This window comes from Pungitius pungitius, chromosome 20, assembly GCF_949316345.1.
Source record: "Pungitius pungitius chromosome 20, fPunPun2.1, whole genome shotgun sequence".
NCBI lineage: Eukaryota > Metazoa > Chordata > Actinopteri > Perciformes > Gasterosteidae > Pungitius > Pungitius pungitius.
In genome coordinates, this window is record NC_084919.1 from 10,330,120 (window position 1) to 10,347,699 (window position 17,580).

General features: G+C 43.5%; 1 protein-coding gene across 1 annotated transcript; it reads left to right on the forward strand.

Moving 5' to 3' along the window:
• The first annotated feature begins 2,326 nt into the window (after nt 1-2,326).
• LOC119195401 (single-minded homolog 1-like) lies at nt 2,327-11,821 on the forward strand. The gene is made up of 12 exons (XM_037450315.2): nt 2,327-2,549; nt 3,289-3,738; nt 5,045-5,127; nt 5,240-5,329; nt 5,453-5,561; nt 5,848-5,933; nt 6,254-6,453; nt 6,683-6,789; nt 6,972-7,119; nt 9,334-9,490; nt 9,604-9,991; nt 10,393-11,821. The coding sequence occupies exons 2-12, from the start codon at nt 3,564-3,566 to the stop codon at nt 11,133-11,135; spliced, it is 2,286 nt and encodes a 761-aa protein (XP_037306212.2). The 5' UTR covers nt 2,327-2,549; nt 3,289-3,563; the 3' UTR covers nt 11,136-11,821.
• Nucleotides 11,822-17,580: the final 5,759 nt, after the last annotated feature.

The window sequence follows — 17,580 nt, forward strand, 5'->3', positions numbered from 1 at the left end:
GGGTCATTTAGACTGAGTTTTGACAAGAATGCTAAATGATAAAATGATCAAATATGTGAGACCAAAAACACAATTCTCCTCCTAAGTGGATTCTCCTGAAAAGCCTTTTTGCTTTTGCTTTATTTTAACTCACCAAAGCAAACTCAAAACTTGCAACGGCAGAAACTGAAGGAAGACAATCAAGCAGTGAATCTTGTTAAATCCCCACCCTCAGTTTAATTGGAGGCAACTAGAGGTAATGGATAAAATATGATTTTAGAAGGTTATTTTAAATGCTCACCCAGATCATGAAACTCATCTCAAGAGCTCATTAAACAAAATTATGCACCATTTTCCTCAATTATTCCCTCACCACCTTCCAACCTTTTCCGCAAATCCTTTCCCTAAATAACCTTCACTAACCTGCCCCATCCCATCAATTTTTTTTGTTCATGCTATAGGGAGACTTTCAGTCCTGACTTGCCACTGAGAAGTGTGATTTGTAGAATAAATAAATAAATATGGAAGAAAACGGGTGAGACCCGTGGCGAGGGAGGGAGGGAGGAAGGGAGGGAGGGAGGGAGGAAGGGAGGGAGGGAGGGAGGAGGAAGGACAGCAAGGCGAGCTCCCCTGTTGTGGCGGCCTGTGGTGAAGCATTAACAGGATGTCCTGGAAGGGTAAATCTTCTACCCATCGGAGCTCATAGCTCACCTCCGAAAACACTGATTATAGCGAGCTGTCTTCAGCCCTGATGTGCTGAATCTCCGAGGAGAAATGACTGTGTTAGTTGGGATAATGTTTGGTTTGCATGCCACTTAAAAAAGGAATGCTTCAGAGCACCAACTGTGACAATGGAGTTGATTGTGGAGAAGAATTCAAAGTATTTGGATGCAAAAGGATCTATGAAGGGAACAAACCGTGGTGACCTTTGACCTGTGGGTGGTTCCCGGTAAAACATATATAGGAGGGAAATGAGAGCGAGTGATTCGTCACAGAGAGAGAGAGAGAGAGAGAGAGATGTCGAGTAGGTCCGAGCCTGTGATAACTTCAAAGATGTGATAGGTGTACCTCTTTGGAAATATCAGCCATGAATGATGCAGTAACACTCTCCTACACTCTCTCGTGCTCGCTCAATAACGCGCGCGCGCGCGCACACACACACACACACACACACACACACACACACACACACACTCACAGGCACAAAAGGAAGGAGATAGGAGTGTCTCCAATTATTGCTGGATTCAGCAGCAATTCAAGGTCTAATTATGTGCGTAATGAGCTCACCGTCATGCGCACGCGCCCCAGTCACCGCGCCCGCTGCTGTAACCCCCCCACCCCTCCATTCATCTGGGTGCTTGGTAGCTATAATTAAAAAACTACATGCACCGAGGCGATCTCATCTGATTCCCACCACGGAAATTAATCCTCAGAAAAACCTGTTTGACGGAAAGCGAACTATATGCCCGAGCCGTGCACGCGGCGCCCTGCTCTCAGCCAGGTGGCCTTAACGGTGTTGCGTTTGGCTTTTTTTTTTAAAGGAGACAATCCCAACTCCAAAATAACCCAACGGGTTGAGTTTGTCGATGGGAAAATTCAGACATGCCATTGTCTATTGGTTTCCGTGCACAAAAATATAAATAAGCACGCAACCGTAAGACTTCAATTCTTTAAATTAAGTCGAGGTATAATGTATTTTTTTAAACGCACATAAGAGCAAGTAGACACTCTTCCAACTTTCAGAACAACCAATAAAAAACATGAATAGAAATTATTCGTATCACAGATATTATTAAATTTATCTTTGATAAGAAATATACAGATATTATTCATTTTAAAACACGTTTTTCCTGAGAACAGATTACAACAATCAAATTATTTTCAGTTTAGGTGACCGCACGTCATGTCAGATCATGTAAACAAAAACGTAATGGTTGCCTGGTTGAATTGTGGACATGAATGGATGTTTTCTTTTTCTCTGAAATAAAACACATTTTTGTTTCAGCTTGGATATTTGGCCTTAATAATCACAACCTGATGGTCTTTTATTGAATGCCAAAAAAAAAGAAAAATCCATTGCAGTGCATTTTATGTAAATGCATCTATTTATTTCAGCGTGATATCCACATTCATGACAAACACACACCAGATCACATCTAAACCCACTGTGGGCACGTCAAAGTGCCGCGCACACCTAACCGTACGTCACTGACGCCCACGACAACGCTCCAATCACAAAATGACTTCCAGCACTCCCCTCCAATCAGACCGAGGTAGGCGCGAAGTGGGCGGTTCCACGGCGGCTCTAGAGAGAGACATTGAAATGGTTGAGGAGAGGAGGCTTGTCGGCCACGAAAGCCACTCGTTGCGTGTCCTTATAATTTGGAGAGGTGTATGCAGCGCACGGTCCCCTTCGCGTTTCCAGGTGGAGGTCCAGGAGGAACTGAGACCAAACTTAACTGGGACGACTGGTGAACTCGGTTCAGGACAGGCGGGATTCCCAGTTGTCTGACAGCGAGGCCAAAGGATCGATTGGCGCGTATAGGAAAATACAGTGTATCACAGCGTGGGTAGGAATGCTACAAATATCTCTGTTAACACATCTGTCAGTGGTGCTGGATGTTAATACGTGTTATTTCCTTAAAATGGAGGTGGGAGGGTGCGGGGGGAAGGGCGGGGGGGGGTGAGATTATGTCACAGTTGTGTGTTTTTTTTTACTCTCTCACTGAAGCAACAGAAAATGCAAAAACTATTTCCAGTCGTTGGCCGAGGTTTCACTGGGTTTTATGAACATATTAAAGTCCGGCTTCTTCGCTTCTGAGGTGGTCATGTTTGCAGTGTGCTCTAGCCGCGTGTTTTTTTTTTTTTTTTTATAAAAGTTAAATGTTATATGTCATTAGCAATGTTGTACACGGGGGAGCTGTCTCTTAATGTTTAATTACTTAAATATTGTCTTCATGTTGTTGCTGCCGTTAGAAGCCGAGCACGCACACGTTACGTTACGTTAAGTCATCAATCAATTAGACTTTTATATTGATAGAAAATAAATGAGCAAAAAAGTAAGAGAATTCTATAGCAGCCTGGTGTGTAGCAAATTCTATTTGCTTTGATTGAAGGTTCAAATGCACATGTATAAATGTATCAGCGGTGTTGATATTCCAGTGTTCAGATTTGCAGGCCTGTAACCGACTTAATTAAAAAGAAAATAACAGACGAAAGAGCGACATTAAGTTCTGTTTAACTTGCTCCTCTGCAGATCAACATACAATAATTGTGCTTTTTCCCCCCCTTTTCCTTGTGTGTTTGCAGGTCATGGATGAGATGCCGCAGTACAGTGGATGTTTAACTACAACCAGCTGAAGTATCTCTGACCAACATTAGGACCTAACGGGATATTCTCTCTTTTCTCTTGGGATTCACCTGGTTACATAAAAAAAAAGTTTTTCCATGAAAAGCGTTTTTTTTTTTTTTGTAAATAAAAATCAGCAATGAAAAGGAATCAAGGCGGAGAGGAATCAGTGAAACCGCTGATTTGAATGCCCCCCCGTCTCACCCAAGGAAGGACACGTTGAAAAGGCGCCGAAATGAAGGAGAAATCCAAGACGGCCGCAAGGACTAGACGGGAAAAGGAGAACAGTGAATTCTACGAATTGGCCAAAATGTTGCCTTTACCGTCGGCCATCACCTCTCAGCTGGACAAAGCCTCCATTATAAGACTCACAACCAGTTACCTGAAGATGAGAATTGTTTTCCCTCAGGGTGAGCGAAAACACAACTATCAAGCGGACACAAAGGGGTCTACGAGGAGTACAAATGCCATCGTTATATTATAGTAATATATAATAATTTAAAAAAAAGCATTCCAACAGACAATAGCATTCCGCCAAAATTTGGTAGTTCCACGATATTAATTCTTAAATATGAACACAAGATATAGACGATTAAAACTAAAATAAAACGAAATTCAAACGGATTCTGTAAATAAGGCCGCGCTCACTTAAGACATAAAGACGGACGCTTTTCACTGGTTATGGTTGAGTTGTGTCTAAAGCACACGATCTGCCACCATCTTTTTATACATGTCTCTGTGGGCTTCGTGGGCTGTGTGACTGAGAACAGGACGTACCAATTATCTAAAAACAAAAATCATTCTAGTCACCCAAAGCTCTGCGAGAATCAAACAAGCTGACACGGGAACAATGATACTAATGATCAAATATAAGCAGAAACCCGCGTGCTTCCACTACAGATAGATTTAGGTTTTGCTGCTCTTACATGTCACATGCAACAAAATCCTTTTAGTTATCTGTAGTTTAAGGGGGAAAAAACATCTGTCGTATTTCTAATATTATTATATTTATCAATGTTCACTGTCTTTTCTTTCTACATCCTTTCATCGGGTTGGTTGATTTTGAACTGCGTGTCCGAAATCAAACCGCTATTTATTTTTAAATTTACAGAAGCGTAATTTATTGATGATACCCGAGCTCACGAATTACCTCATGAAAGAATAGATCGCACTGAGGTGAACGGCTGAATGTGCTTTGTTGAAAAATATAGGCCTACGAATTCAGGGACGCATTGGACGAAGACATTTCCAAGATAGACATACCCGAGGTTCATTATGGACTCATTGCACATCTGCATATTGTAATGTTAATGATTTTAAAAACGAATGTTTTCTATCGGGCATCTGGATGAAATAAAATGCCGTCCAAGGATGCAATCTTTGTCATCCCTCCGGATGAGAGAGTCCATATGGAAGTTGTTATGAGACGTATCACCTGTGCACATTGTGCACCGACAGATGATCGGGAAGGGGCTCTGTAAACATCTGGACACCAAACAGGGCTTTTTAGCAGGCACGCCTCTGGATTCTGTGTGTCTGAACTGGCCTTTTTTCAGAAGTCTAACGATCACTTAAATAATAACAACCCGAAAACCAACAGTAATAATAATGACATGTGCTAATATCTTTCTTTATTATCGATACAAAAAAAAAATCTCTGTTCTCCAATTCGTTATAACGTCAAAAAGCAGCCATTCATTGTTTCACCGTCTACAGGTTTGGGGGAGGCTTGGGGTCATGCAAGTCGGACAAGATCTTTGGACAATATCGGACGAGAGCTGGGAGCTCATTTACTGCAGGTATGTTTATTTCTATAATGCATTATTTACTATTATTACCGCAATAACGACTTTCGGCACAACAGAAACTGGGTCGTGTGAAATAAAATCGGTAACTGCCGTTTATTTCCAGACGTTGGACGGATTCATCTTCGTTGTGGCTCCAGATGGGAAAATAATGTACATTTCCGAGACGGCGTCGGTCCATTTAGGCCTCTCTCAGGTCCGTTTAAAGCTCATTTAAACACACATGGTCTTGAAGCTGCTTTTTTTTTTTGGGGGGGGGGGGGGGGGGACGAAGACGTCATAGCCTTTCCCTGTTAATTACACGTGTTATTATCAACAGGTAGAGTTGACTGGGAACAGCATTTACGAATATGTCCATCCGGCCGACCACGACGAGATGACAGCGGTGCTGACGCCGCATCAGCCCTACCACTCACATTTCGTTCAAGGTAAAAAACACGTTTCTTAAATTACACCGTCTCCAGAGCAAAAGCGACGCGTAAAAATATGCCACGCATAGCATATGCAAATGAGCTTAGAAAGAGGTGCACTTTGACGCAGTAAAAATAAACGGCAGATTTGTCTGTTACATAAATAATTCCATTGTTTTTTGGGAGTTTGTGTTTTGAAATATCCAGACGTGGCAGTGTGTAGGTCCGTTTTCGATATATAGCTCCTAGAGTTGTTTCATTAGATAATCATGAATGTTTAAAAAGAAAATGTGTCTTTCTTCAGAATACGAAGCGGAGCGCTCTTTCTTTTTGCGGATGAAATGCGTGCTTGCAAAAAGAAACGCAGGCCTCACCAGTGGTGGATACAAGGTAATGAAACAGAAGCTTTGCCCCTGGCCTGTGGCATTTAATTAGCTGTTTTCGAATTAGCAACACTCTTAATTGAGGAAGAATATTTTAATTAATTAAATTAATTGAAAGAAAAAAAAAGAATCCCAATATTCAAATGAATTTCCTTGACTAGACTATTTACTAGAGACATTTCAGTATCCTTTTGAATTTTGTTAATATTCTATTTAAATAATTGTTCTATAGAAGCATTTGATGCATGTTAATCATATATACCGCAAACGTGTATTTCAGGATTTCTACATTTACAAGCTTCTCTTGCTTTCTATCTGCTCCACCAGGTGATCCACTGCAGTGGCTACCTGAAGATCCGTCAGTACAGTTTGGACATGTCGCCCTTCGAGGGCTGCTACCAGAACGTGGGCTTGGTGGCCGTGGGTCACTCCCTGCCGCCGAGCGCCGTGACCGAGATCAAACTGCACAGCAACATGTTCATGTTCAGGGCCAGTTTGGACATGAAGCTCATCTTCCTGGACTCCAGGTGCGCGACCACGTCGCCGCGTGATATTATTCGTATTTCTTGAGGTTTCATCGTTCTGATCCAAAGTTCTTCATTTAGTGTGTGCTTAACCGTTAATTAGACATTTTGGTCATAGTTCCCTAAGACACAACTGCAAATGTTGCTTATCAAACATTTACAACTCAGAGAAACTGGGATCTCCCTGATGAACGCATATGTTAAACACAACTGGTGGTTGATTCCTCTTCAGGGTGGCTGAGCTGACAGGTTATGAGCCCCAGGACCTAATAGAGAAAACCCTCTACCACCACGTCCACAGCTGTGACATCTTCCACCTCCGTTGTGCACACCACCTCTGTGAGTTTTCGATCCTGCACCATCATTCTTTTACAACAAGCCGACCAGCCGACCTCCTTGATCCCAGAAGAACTGCTCCAACAGCCTTGCTGCTGCGGCCGCCACATGCAGGGGATGACGAACACGCACGCACGCACTCACTCACTGTTAAATACCTTAGTTGTGTCTTCTGTCTTCTTCAGTGCTGGTAAAAGGACAAGTTACCACCAAGTACTATCGTTTCCTGGCCAAGCACGGGGGCTGGGTCTGGGTCCAGAGCTACGCCACAATCGTCCACAACAGCCGGTCCTCAAGACCTCACTGTATAGTCAGCGTCAACTACGTACTCACGTAAGTCTCACTTTATATTCCCAAACCCCCAAATCAGAGGAAATGTAAGAAGTCAAAAACTTGATTTACCAATATATTCGTAGTGCTTTCTTGAGACGTTTGTCCGTGGATAAAGGTGGTATTAATGCATCTCAATAGGTCTAAATCTTTTATTTGTAAGTATGAATCAAGTACAGTATGTCAGATATTAGAGGTTGTTGCATTTTGTTAACTGAAATCTCCTAAATCACAGCTATGTTAACATAATACAAGGTATAAAGGGCTATGTTGGGACAAAAGCTGCTGCATTTTAATGGTGTTTGCAGAGGGAGGAGCATTGATTATTTAACTAGATTAAGTAAATTCATATCATACACTCTCATGATCCATGCTTGTAGCTCGCTCGGTGATACGATGGCTCTTTGTCTCTTTGAGAAATCCTCGTCTTTATCCCTCTGTAGCCTCTCTGTACAAAGCCGCCAAATACTGGGGCTGCAGGGCTCAGGCAGTTGTGTGTTATGAGAGCACAAAGCACACTAAGGCCCTCTGAGAGAGCAAGACAAACAGCAGCGTTCAACCCCATCAAAAAACCTCTACTGTCACCATCGATTGACCGCCAAAGGAAAGCAAAATCAATCAAACGGGGAACCAGGAATCAATAGCTATCTCATCGCTGTAGCGCATGTTGGATTTTCCTTGTTAAGTTTGGTAGATCCACATGGGCTTTTCTGAGTGTGTGTGTTTGTGTGTGTGCCGTTATGTGTGTAACAGGCTATGTGTGTGTCTACGTGCATTCATATTGCTGCAGTCCACCTGTTTTTTTCCCTCAATGCAGCAAGGAGAAAACAAAATGACTGCACTAAAATGGTTGTGAATTTCCAATGACATGATTAACCCTGGAAGTACAGAAACTGTACAGTGCAGCATGAGCCAAATAATATAAAATCAAACAGCAATTCAATCACCCTGCCCTGACAGGATTTTACCCAAACAAGACTCCCTTAATAAATCATGTTTTGGATGTTGGCTGGTGGCGTATTTCAGACATGAGGTGCTCTGACATTGACCCTGAGGTGGAATTCGACTAACACAGCTGAGTTTGCACAAAGGCCCAACATTATTGGCACAGACATAAGTCATCCAGGGCACAGATAGGATGCAGAACCAGCCATTGCAACTACACCTGCAAGAGCAAATAGCACTCACACTGTGTGCTCGCTGTCCAAACACACGTCTTTCCCCTTAGGTGCTGTACATAAAGAATGGGTCATATTCAGAGTCATATTAAAGAGGCTGGCTGTGCGGGGTCAGGGATGGGCCACAGGGTTTAAAATGCCAGGCAGCTGCTATTACATACTGTTGATGTGATAAGTTAAGAATAGGCTCATATTTGCTGAACACTTGACACAGGAGCCTTTTCACTCCCTCGACATCAACGCTTGAGTTCAGCCTCGGGACAGTGGGTTAAAATGTCAAAGATGGTGCACAAGCCGCGCGGCCACATAGAAAGTGAAAGGCCACTATGACGCTCGCACAGGAGGTTGAGTGCAGAGATAGTGTTCATCCACATGCATGTGGGCTCACTCACTTGCATTGCTTTCTGAGGGTTCTGGCAATGGTTGCACGGCAGGAAAGAATGATTAACTATCTCTGTGGTGTCTGTTATTCATCTCAGAAGTGGAGGAACTTTCCCTTGAATTTATCTTAAATGTTAACTTGTCATAGTCGTCACATGACTCACGGTATAAAAAAGTGGGTTTGTAAAATAAGTCTGTACATGGAAGTTATCTACGGTCAATATTGACCATGACGTCTGCTGCAGACAAGTAACTGGTTATGTCACAAGAATCTACAAGGACGAAAGGGGCAAAGATTATGTTCATAAAATGTTAGTCTCAAGATTTGAGAAGCTCTGATTGTTGGGGAAAATCTGAAGGGAAACTCAATGCTTTGCATCAGCCATGACATGTGTAGGACATTATAAAAATAGTGTTTTTGGACAAATGAAACTTAGATTATCCACAAAGTATAATGACATGTATATTGAAAAGGCATTGAAATTCTCTACAATTTGTGGCAATCTATCCAATTTTGGTAAAGGCCTTCTAGTTTTGAGTGGTGGACTGACCAACATTGCCATTTCAAGAGCCACTAGTTTGGCTAAAAAGATCCGACCTAAATATGGGTTCAAAGATTTATTTAGATCCCTAACAAATATTTTTTTGGTGTTAAAAGGGATACAGAGTATAAGGGAATGCAGCTTTCTTTGGACCAAATGAGCCCCACCAAGCCAGCTTTCCCCTACGCTGACAGTCACGGAGAAGACAGGAAGAGCACCAAGTCACGTCTCACCCAGGCCAAGGCCAAAGCCAGAGTGTCCCCCTACCCGCAGGTAAAAACTGCCTGTTTCATGCAGCCAAATCCAGAAAGAAGACGTGGTGAAGGCAAAATTGATAGAAAGACGTTCACACGCTCCCTAAATTGGGCTTTTCTTGTTTCTGTCAGCAGTTTTCAGCCTTCAATCCAGAGCGTTCAGAGTCAGACCAAGACAGCCAGTGGGGAGGGAGCCCGCTCACGGACTCTGCATCTCCTCAGCTGCTGGACCCCAGTGAGGCAGCCGAGGCCTCCTGTGCCTACAGGCTGTATCCAGAGCCAGGTTCCCTGTGTTGCAGCGTGGGTCTATCAGAAGAAGAACTAGGCCATCCCCAAACACATCCTCACATCTCCCCCTGTGACCGCGTGCAATGTCAGAGCGGGCGCTACTTCCTCGGAACCCCGCAGTCGGGACGCGAGGTTTGGTGGGACGCCACCCGCTCTGTGCTCTCGTTGCCAAAACCCTCGGTGGAGAACAGCGAGGGCTACGAAATCACATCGTACCACGGAGCCATTCACGGTGAGTTGTTAGGGTTGAGACCAGAGCCATCTGTCTTTGAAAATAGCACTGGCCTAACTTGTAGTTGTTTTCCAAATGTTATCATGGGACATGCCAAGTTGTTTACGCCGTCTTTGCCAGTGTGTCGATTGCTACCATCTGTTCCAAAATTGCCTGCAATTGAAAGCCAAGTTGGGGAAACAACTCCCCACTGTGCATCTGCCAAGACATTCACTCTAACGGATAGTGGTAATAAACCTGTTTAAAGCAAAACCTAACCCTCACACAGGCGACTTACGGTATTAACAATCACAAGATGCAGATTATTTTCACTCATTCAGAATCAATCAACAGAAATGTTAACACGATGTAGGTCATTGATTGGACGGTTTTGTAATGTGGCCACTGGACTCTCCTTACAGGGCGGGGCCACTGGGATGAAGACAGTGTAGTGAGTTCACCTGATGGAGGCGGGTCCACCAGTGATTCTGGCGAGCGTTACCACGGTGACCACTTCCGGGCAACCCCTCGAGAGCCCAGCAAGATGGAGACGCTAATCCGAGCCACACAGCAGATGATCAAAGAGGAAGAGAGCCGCCTGCAGCAACACAAGGCGCCGCTGGATGTCTCGGGCCTCGCCAAGACTCACAGCCCGTGCTTCACCTCCTCGTTACCACACCACCCTCAGCTCAGCATGACCAGCGTGGTGTGCCGTGGCCCGGGAGCTCCCAACACCGACCTCGCCTCCGAGCGCCTCCATCACCAGGACGGCGTCAAATTACTGGGTCCCCACGACATTGACGAAAACACCACCAGTCCGGCGTCCCTGTCCCGCCTCAGCAGCCCCAGCTCTGACGGACTCCCCAGGGCGTCCCACTCCCTCGCCAAAGACTACATGCAGACGGACCTGTCCCCCCATCCTCCGCAGCCGCAGGGGAGCCCGCTAATCTACTCGGCCCAGGAGAGGCAGCCACTGGACAGGCAGGCTGCCTACGCGCTGGCCGGATACTCCCTGGAGCACCTCTACGACCCGGAGAACTTGCGGAGTTACTCCGGCCTGGCGTGTGCAGGAGTCCAGTACGATGTGGCGTCCCACGTGAGGATGCAGGCCGAGCAGATGCAGGGACACAAGGCCACGTCAGTGATCATAACCAACGGGAGCTGACGACATCTGGTGTAGATTGTCCCTGTTCCCTAGATGAGGATGTTGCAGTGGCGGTGCTTCATGCACATGCAAACACCGGTCAGGCGCTTGGTAGAAATAGCTGGACAATTCCAAACAAAATAAATTTTAAAAAAAAGTGAAAGTTACTGGGGTGATGTTCCCTTGTTGGCCGATTCAGCAACATTTGTCATTGTCTGCCATTGTATCAAATCATTTTCTTTATCACCGGAGGATGTTATAAACTATTGTCTTCAAGAACGGATGTTTGGTGTGCCCCTTCAGATGACGGAGGTTCGCTCCATTACGTAGGGATATAGTGTTATTACAATGGTGAGCTGATTTACCCCCTGTAGGCTACCTAAGTCTCGAGTCCAGGTTAAACATCAAGCTAGTGTTTCTGTTCCGAACACCTCATGCTCCAGTGGTCATGCAAGTTAATCTGTCTTGGACATTATTTCCAGAGGCAGACAGAAAATGCGCCGTTCCGTTACCCCTTAGCCTGAAAGCTCCATTGGTCCGAGCATAACGGTCGACCCACAAAGTGCAACGTGAGAAAGACCAGAGGTCCACTATTGTAAGATGTCAATGTTTCTTGGTATTTATTTGTCAGTGGGCTGTTTTCTGTATGTGCCATTTTCCGAGTAGAAATGTTATTGGTCGCAAAAAAAAAAAAAAAAAGTGTTTGGGTGTTTGGATCGCACCAATATAAGATTTAAATTTGAGGTAAAATGGCAGAAAAGAACGTGCTTCTGATATGTGAGTGTGTAATCTGCGGGCCACCTACTGTTTTGATGTGTATGTGAAATCCCCCGGCATAGAGGGCAAAGTGTGACACAAAAAGGCATTTTGATTCTCCCCATGCCCTTTAAATATAGGCCTTAAATGTATCGACTTACAGTTGGGGCTGAAATTAAATTGTTTACATATCAGAGTATAATTTTTCCTGTTTTTACCTCACTTAACAGCCAAAAGGTTTGCATAAGTATGCTTTTAAATCGTTACATTCTACTCTACATGCAACTGTTCTCAAAGATAACCATCTACGTTATGTTTTGTTTTTGTCATGAGAGCCTAAAGGGTTCAAACATTTATAGAAATGTGTTCAATGTCTTTAGTTTCTTATTTAATTTATGATGTAAATATCTCACAATGAACTTTTGAACAAGAAGTGACTAGATTATTTATTAATTGGTTTTAAAAGTCCTAAATCTGAATACAGTTGCAAACAAATCATTTTTGTCTCTTGATTTTTGCCACACACAAGTTCTATCTTTAAAAGTTTGTTAGGTAAATACACTCACAAAACGCTGCTGTTTGAACAATTATGACACTGTATTTATTGTTATAGCAGATCCGGTAGTTTCTTGGTATTAATCATGTCAACAAATTGTTTGCAAAAAATAAAACAGATCAATCTGGTTCAAAATGATGCTTAGTATATAGCTTTGGTAAAAAGCTAAATAATTTCCCAAAATACCTGGACTCTGTAGTTTTGTAATCGAACATTCTCAGCAAATTGATATTATTTTGTCATTTTTCTTTAGTTACAGATATTTACAAGCGTGGTGCTAAAGTGAGTATTTACAGCAACAATAGGGTATTTTGGAATTGATAATTATTATTATTATTAAGGAACTCTTTGAGTTTTTAATATTACTTGGACATCAATGGAGCTCTATGCTATATAGAAAAGAATTTCTGTCCGGCATTAGATACACAGAAAATAAAAAATAAATAATTAAAAATACAAAAACTCCAAAAGCTCATTAAAAGAGGGCATTAACACAAACAACTTGTCACTCAAGTAATTACCAGAGCAAACTGCTAGTGTGACTACCGAGCTGTCACAATTTAAATGGACTTGCAGCAGCACGTTCCTGCTGTTCGAGGCAGTTGAACTCGCACGTTTAGTTGCTTTGACCTCTGCTCGGAGGCAATTTCTCTGCCATGTATTTTAATAGATGCAAGTTATTCACGTGTAGCAGGCGAGCTGCCCTGCCTCGCTGTCTGAGCTGCGAGGGACCTGGACGCAGCTCGGCCCCCGGATGCAGAGCTCCCATCAGTCACTGCTGACAAGACCATGTGATGGTCTGCCAGATGTTACTGCTGCTGTCATTCTACCAGGAGGTAGAACTGCTGCAGCCTTTGGAAGCATGTGTGTGAGTTTCTCGCTTAGATATATAATAACAAGGGAGTTTTTTACCCTAAACACCGGGGCTTTTGCCTGGTGTGCCCCTGAATGCTTTCACATGTCGATGCTTTCACATGCTACAAATGTGGCCAAACACTGGGCCCTTTGCCCAGACTAAACCCTTCCACCCAAAGTCATTACAGCCCCAGGAAAATAAACCAGAGAATTATAGTAAGAGAGAAAAATGATTATGAAAAAAACAGATACTAATGAATAGGAGGGACTGAAGGTTCACTTATATCCAATAGCATAACATACAAATAGTGTCATTTTAACTCCTGCTCTGAAAATCCTAAGTATCATGGTACTTGAACTTATTTTACATATATTAAATGCACAATACTAATGCGTAAATACTGATGGTATAGTGCACAAGATGGTATTTTAATGCAGTAGCTGGTCCCAGTTCAAAACAATTTATTTACATCTGTGTTATTTCATCTTACCTTATTTTAGACTTATGTATTCCAAATCACCACCACTCTCTATTATTGTAACCTAGGTCTTCTATTTGACAGTTTTATCACAATTGTGAATTTATCTAGGAATTGGAATATCGTCGGGTTTTCCCAGTTGTGTAGAATGTAGCGGTACAACATAGCTGTCCGACAAATGTAACGGAGTAGAAATATGACAATGTAAACATGAGTGTTCTCTGCACGAACAGATGTGTCACGTTAATTATTCCCTCAGTCTCGGGGAAAGCCGCATAATGAACCGCTGCGCTACGAAAAACAAATGCATTTGCTGTTGAATTGAATACGCGATGCCGCTAGAAAAATAAACAGCTTACTTGAATCACCTTTGTTTACAACGGGAGGCATTTGCAGTTAGAGGAGATAAAGATGCTGGCTGTGCCATGCTATTGGCTCCATGTGGAAGTGAACTGTGGAGCCACGGGAGTGAGATCCCAGGGTTTCACAACTGCAGGGAGGGAGAAATAGATCCTAACCTCACATATAACCACAGAATACCAGGGTGCAGGTGGTGAGGCTCAGCATTGGCCCCTGAATGTCTACTTGATTGATTCCAGGCCCGGCATTGACCGACGATTGCATATTCATACATCAATTATAGTGTCCTCCACTAGTGCCTCCATAATTCAGCCTGGCGCTTACGAGCCACCCTCATCAAGCAGTTTCCCAACATCCCAACAAAATGTTTCTGTTTTGTCTTTATGGCCTCTTCGAGATTTATAGTGTTGCGTTTTTTATTTTATTATTCTATCCCATTTTTTTCTTTCAGCATTGAAATTGCAGCTTCTGCATATGCTGCCTCGCAAACATAGCTGCACAGTGTGAGGTCACGCAAACATCCTTTCGTGTACGCAGAACACTTCCCCTGCAGCAATAAAATCGGCCAGTTCTGCCAGTGAGTCACCTGCAAATGAGTCGACCAAGGGCAGGACCTGGGAAAATCATTCAACCGGGGCGTTAAGTGACACCTCTACAGCAGACCTTGTTGCACCAGAACACATTTAGATGTTCTGATCGGGTGGACCAGGATATTGAGGTCATCCGGGGGCGATCTGATTGGCTGAGCGGGGGAGACTGAGGTCGTTCTGCACAGTGGAGAGGAAGGAAGGTGTTTGTATCACAGCACATAAGTAAGGAGCGCTGCTTCTGATGACATGCGGCTAATTACAGCCACTTGGCATTTGACGATTCTCTTTTTTGAAATTAAACATCCGTAGTAAGCAAAGTTTGAAATGAAAGGATAAAAGATGCTTTTGTATTTTTCTTTTTTGAACAAATCTTATGGCAAGACCAGGAAAAATTGCAGGTTGAAATGTCTTAAAATGTATACAGCGCCGTGATTTTATGTAATGAAGGAATCATGTTAGTGTTACTCATTGATGTTGCAGGACTACTTAATAAGCTAATTTCAGGATTCAGTTACAAAGGCAATACTTGTAAGAAGGATACATTCAATGATTGTCTTCATCTTTACAGGTTACAGATTTTGATTAATATAATTTACTTCTCAAAAAATGACAATACCACTCTGCCGACACTGCACATTTCTACTGAATAAGAACTTTTAGCAAACGTTGAGTAGTTCTCTATCCAACCCTCATGTGACTCAGAAGTGTACGTTTGTTTTGTTGTATCTCACAGGTTCTTTATTCTATTATTTTTCTATTATTTGGATTTGTGTAATTGTATAATGAAAGTAATGTTTCGGGAAGTTAATTAAATTGTTGTTTCTTACACTAGTTTATTGGAGCAAGCAGTGAGTTTTTCTTGGGTTAAATATGAATTTAACAAATTAAACAATTGGAGATGAATCTGGAGCATTTAGTGTCCACTAAAAAAAACACGAGACCCCTTTAACACAGTGTAGAATTGATGGAATTTGTATGCAATGTTACCTCCTTCAACAGGATTTCTCTTTAGATCCAAATCAAACCAAAAGAAGGATCATTTTCACAAAACCGTAACAAAACCACCTTCATTTAAAACTCACTAATCCTTTAGCAGTGAGGCTATTAAAAAAACCACAAGTACAATATCCTGATCCCCCCCCCCCCCCTCGTCACACACACATACACCACCACCAAGGCGCAGACAGTGGGAATCTAATGCCTTTCAATCCTGTGAATCCCTTTGTTCCTGATTTCACGCTTGATTTGCCCACAGCTTGGAGTCTGGCTGGTATCAGCGCTCTTCTCCCCGCTTTCACTCACTGCCAAATGCAGGGAGCCACACGGGAACCCATGTCCCTCCCTCCCTCCCTCTCTCTCTCTCTCTCTCTCTCTCTTTCTCCCCTAGTCTGCCACTGTTTGCTTCCAACATGTCGGCAAAATGCTCTACGGCTCACGCCAAATGAGTTTTGTTTGTCTGTTTGTTTGTTTGTTTGCGTCTCAGTTCATCTCACTGTAAACATCGAAGCGATCTGCCCCGGATCAGAGCCCAATGAATATCGGATGCTGTCACGTTGCCTTCCACGCAATCAGGTAACGTTTTTTTTCTTCCAAAACACATCGCATCCGGGAAACAAGTTAGCCACTGGAAACATATCTTTATTAAATTATTTCCTGTAGAGGTTCAAGAACAACCCCCCTGTGCATTGAGAAACCACACTATATTGCTGCTACAAGTCGTTCACAAATCTTAAGGATGATTCAACGCCTCTCACGAGAGGCCTTTCAGCCCGTTTGGGTTTTCGGGAAAATCTCCTGCTTCTAAAGTGGCACATCAGCCCCGGGGCTCTTCTCCGCTCCTACCATCTCTATCTCCGAGCAGATAGCGTGACAGCTGCGTGCTGGGGGGCAAGAGGGAGAAGTGCGGGAGAAAGACAAGGAGAAAGAAGGAGAAAGCAAAGAGCGAGGAGCGAGTGTCCCCCCCCCCCCCCCCCCCAGGGAGAGGGTGCCGGTGCTCCACAGCTCCGAGTCACCGCCTGCATGCCAATGAGGAGATTCCCCTGCAGCAGCAGCAGCAGCAGAGGTGCAGCAGAGCAGCAGGAGGGGTGCGGTGGGGGGTGGGGGGGCGTGCTGACACTGTACCATTATAGTCCTTGATAGTCACATTGCATACTGAGCGGCAGATGGACGTTTGAAGCAAAAGCATGGAGACGTTTTCAAGCAGCTAATCCGACTGTAAACATGCCGGTGATTATAATCTTTCTGTAAACACCAGTGATCCCAAGTTATCAGATTGTTTTTGTTTTTTTAAAAGAGCTTTTTCCCTTTTCGTTGTTAAAAGGGAAACGTCTCCATTAGCGTTTTGTCAAAAATCGTCAATCAATTACTGTTCAGTGTGTTTCATTATTTTGTGTCCTGTTGTAATTTTTGATTGTAGTCCCTTTCCTCAGCTCTTCTTGCATCACTTAGTCTTTTTTTTTATAAAACGCTTGCTTACAACAGCTTTAGTTTTGGCTTCCCAGCTGGAAACAATAACTACACTAAGAGCTAGGAGGGAAAGAGTTTGCATAACAAATCTTTCCAGGTTAAATAAAAACGTTCCAGCTCTCGGATTAAGCCGTTTTGTGCACTAGACTAGAATTTCTGCTGCATGCGAGATTCTCACCGCGATGTCATGTTTGCTTCAAGTTTGTCTGTTTGTGTCCAACAACGTGAGGGATTGTGCAATTGTTTTGCGCGCGTTACCCGTTCTCACCGACAGTCACATCTGTCGTCCTGGTGCCAAGGGCAGCGGTAGCTGTGCGTAATCACCTCCCTCAAGAAGAATTAATAACTAATTATGTCAGGTCACTCGTCCAGATGGTGCCATCAGATGGGCCCACTGTCTGAAC